General features: G+C 40.8%; 1 protein-coding gene across 1 annotated transcript in view; it reads left to right on the top strand.

Annotated features, from left to right (window-relative positions):
• Positions 1-1,677: 1,677 nt before the first annotated feature.
• CBG29114 overlaps positions 1,678-2,094 on the top strand; it is a gene marked incomplete at both ends in the record, with an annotated part of 4,647 nt that continues 4,230 nt past the window's right edge. The window contains one exon of the mRNA XM_045237792.1: positions 1,678-1,713. Within this exon, the coding sequence (XP_045100869.1) occupies positions 1,678-1,713 (36 nt within the window). The remainder of the gene's footprint in view (positions 1,714-2,094) is intronic.

The raw sequence follows: 2,094 nt of genomic DNA, 5'->3' as shown, positions 1-2,094 counted from the left end.
CAAAACAGGTGATTCCCGCGGTCAGTATCAGTTACGTGGTGTATGAGAAAGTGCGGGCAAGTCTTGGCGTCAAAATGTGTTGAGATAGAAAAAGCGGAGGTGAGAACAGGATAAATAAAAAGCTGTGTGTCTAGTTTCATTATCAAATTCTTCGAGACGTGAAACAGATCGCACAGTATCTGAATCTTCTATAAAAAGCAAAGGTTTCTTTCAGATTCCAGCTCCGATTCGAAGCTAGCTTCTCCTGCTCGAAGTTCGACAACTCTATTCAATCTCCAAATAAATTTCGGGTCTATTCAGCCACATTGGCTTGCTGTATTCTTTTTGTGTTAAAGTTCGAACAATAAATAATTCCTAGTTAACCTACTGTAACATGTATAGCCTCTCCTGTATCCTCTACTCACAACAGCGGATAGAACGTGTACGTTCGCCGCAGGGATATAAGTCGACGGAGGGAGAAGACAAACTAGGCCAATCGAAGAAAGAAGACGTCTCGCGGGGGAGAGAGACACGAAGGGCGATTCGAGTTGGAAACACCTTCCTATTTTCAATCCAAGAAAGTTGAGAAGACGATGCGGATTCCGTGTCTGCTACGTCCGTTGCTTGGATGGTTCTTCGGGCTATCTATTCTATTTTCAGCACTTTTTGGTAACTATATTATCACTTTATTTCTGGGTCTTCCGCTTCTTGGAAAACACAAAACATGGCGAAATCTGATGGATCGTGCCATTTCGTATTGGATGACGATTCCAATGGTACGTTCTAATTTGAATATTTGGACTCTGATCCGTATTTATGTTATGATTTCTCCCAAGGTTACTAGACACTACTTGAGAAATTTGAATTACGCATTTTGCGCGCAAAAAAGCAACATAGCTTCTGTCTGGTGACTTTTTGCAAGTGTTCAGTGATGACTAACCATGTATCGGTCTTCTTTGATCCGGAGAAGAAGTAGAAAGAGAAAGAGAGATAGAGAGAGAGAGAGAAAGAGAGAGAGAGAGAGAGAGAGAGAGAGGCGCAGACAGTTGAGAATATTTGAATTAGGAGAAGAATGAAAAGTTTGCTACCATATTTCAGGGACTATTGGAGTTTGTGATGGGTGTTCGGGTGCGTGTCAGTGGAGATGAAATTGAGTTCGGAAGTCCGGCGATGATTGTCATGAACCATCGAACAAGGTGAATCTGAAAGAAATTGCACTTTCGAAATAGGTTTAAAAGAGGATTCCGGGCAAGATGAGTTTATGATTCAATCGATGCAAAATTTTATGCTGATTCCGAATATCATAATAAAAATGCTCAAAAATGCTTCTCAGGTCCAAAAAACGCCGTCAAAGTTACAAAAAAGTTATCCCTCGTGGCCGAACTTTCGTCGATTTTCCACGTGGATTTCAATTTTTGCACTGTTTACGTGAAAAGTTAGGCCAGGAGGGATAACTTTTGGGCAACTTTGATGACGTTTTTCTGGGCTGGGAAGCATTTTTGAGCATTTTTATTATGATATTCGGAATCAGCATGAAATTTTGCATCGATTGAACTATAAACTCATTTTGCCCGGAATCCTCCTTTAAGTCAAAAAATGGAACATTTTTGGCTTGAAAATTGCGAAGTTTCACCTAAAATTGTGTTTTTTTTCCAGAAAGACATAATCGAAAAAGAAGAAGACCGCCTGGGACGAGAAATGATGCCAATGATGTCCGAGGAGCAGTATCGCAAGGTAGGGTCCAAATGAACATTCCAACAAAAATCGAATTAGAATAAATTTTTTTTTGAAAATTTCGTAAAAAATGCTCAATTCTAACTGATCGCTTCGCAACCGGACGCTTTAGAACTGTTGCGAAATGACCCCGCTTCTAGATAGTTCGATTTTGAAAAATGGCCGGTACCGAAACGGGTTTAATCGATTTTCCCATGATTTCAAGACTCTGCGTCACTTCGAAACCAGTCATTTTGAAACCGCGACACTTCGAAACCAGTCATCTCGAAACTGCGATACTTCGAAACCGCGTCATTTCGAAACCGCGACACCTTGAAACCGCGACACTTCGAAACTGCGACATTTCGAAAGTGTGTTAATACGGGTGACTGGATAAATTTC

This window comes from Caenorhabditis briggsae (genome assembly GCF_000004555.2).
Source record: "Caenorhabditis briggsae complete genome, chrI, whole genome shotgun sequence".
NCBI classification, from domain to species: Eukaryota; Metazoa; Nematoda; class Chromadorea; order Rhabditida; family Rhabditidae; genus Caenorhabditis; species Caenorhabditis briggsae.
This window is presented reverse-complemented; position numbering and strand designations above follow the sequence as displayed.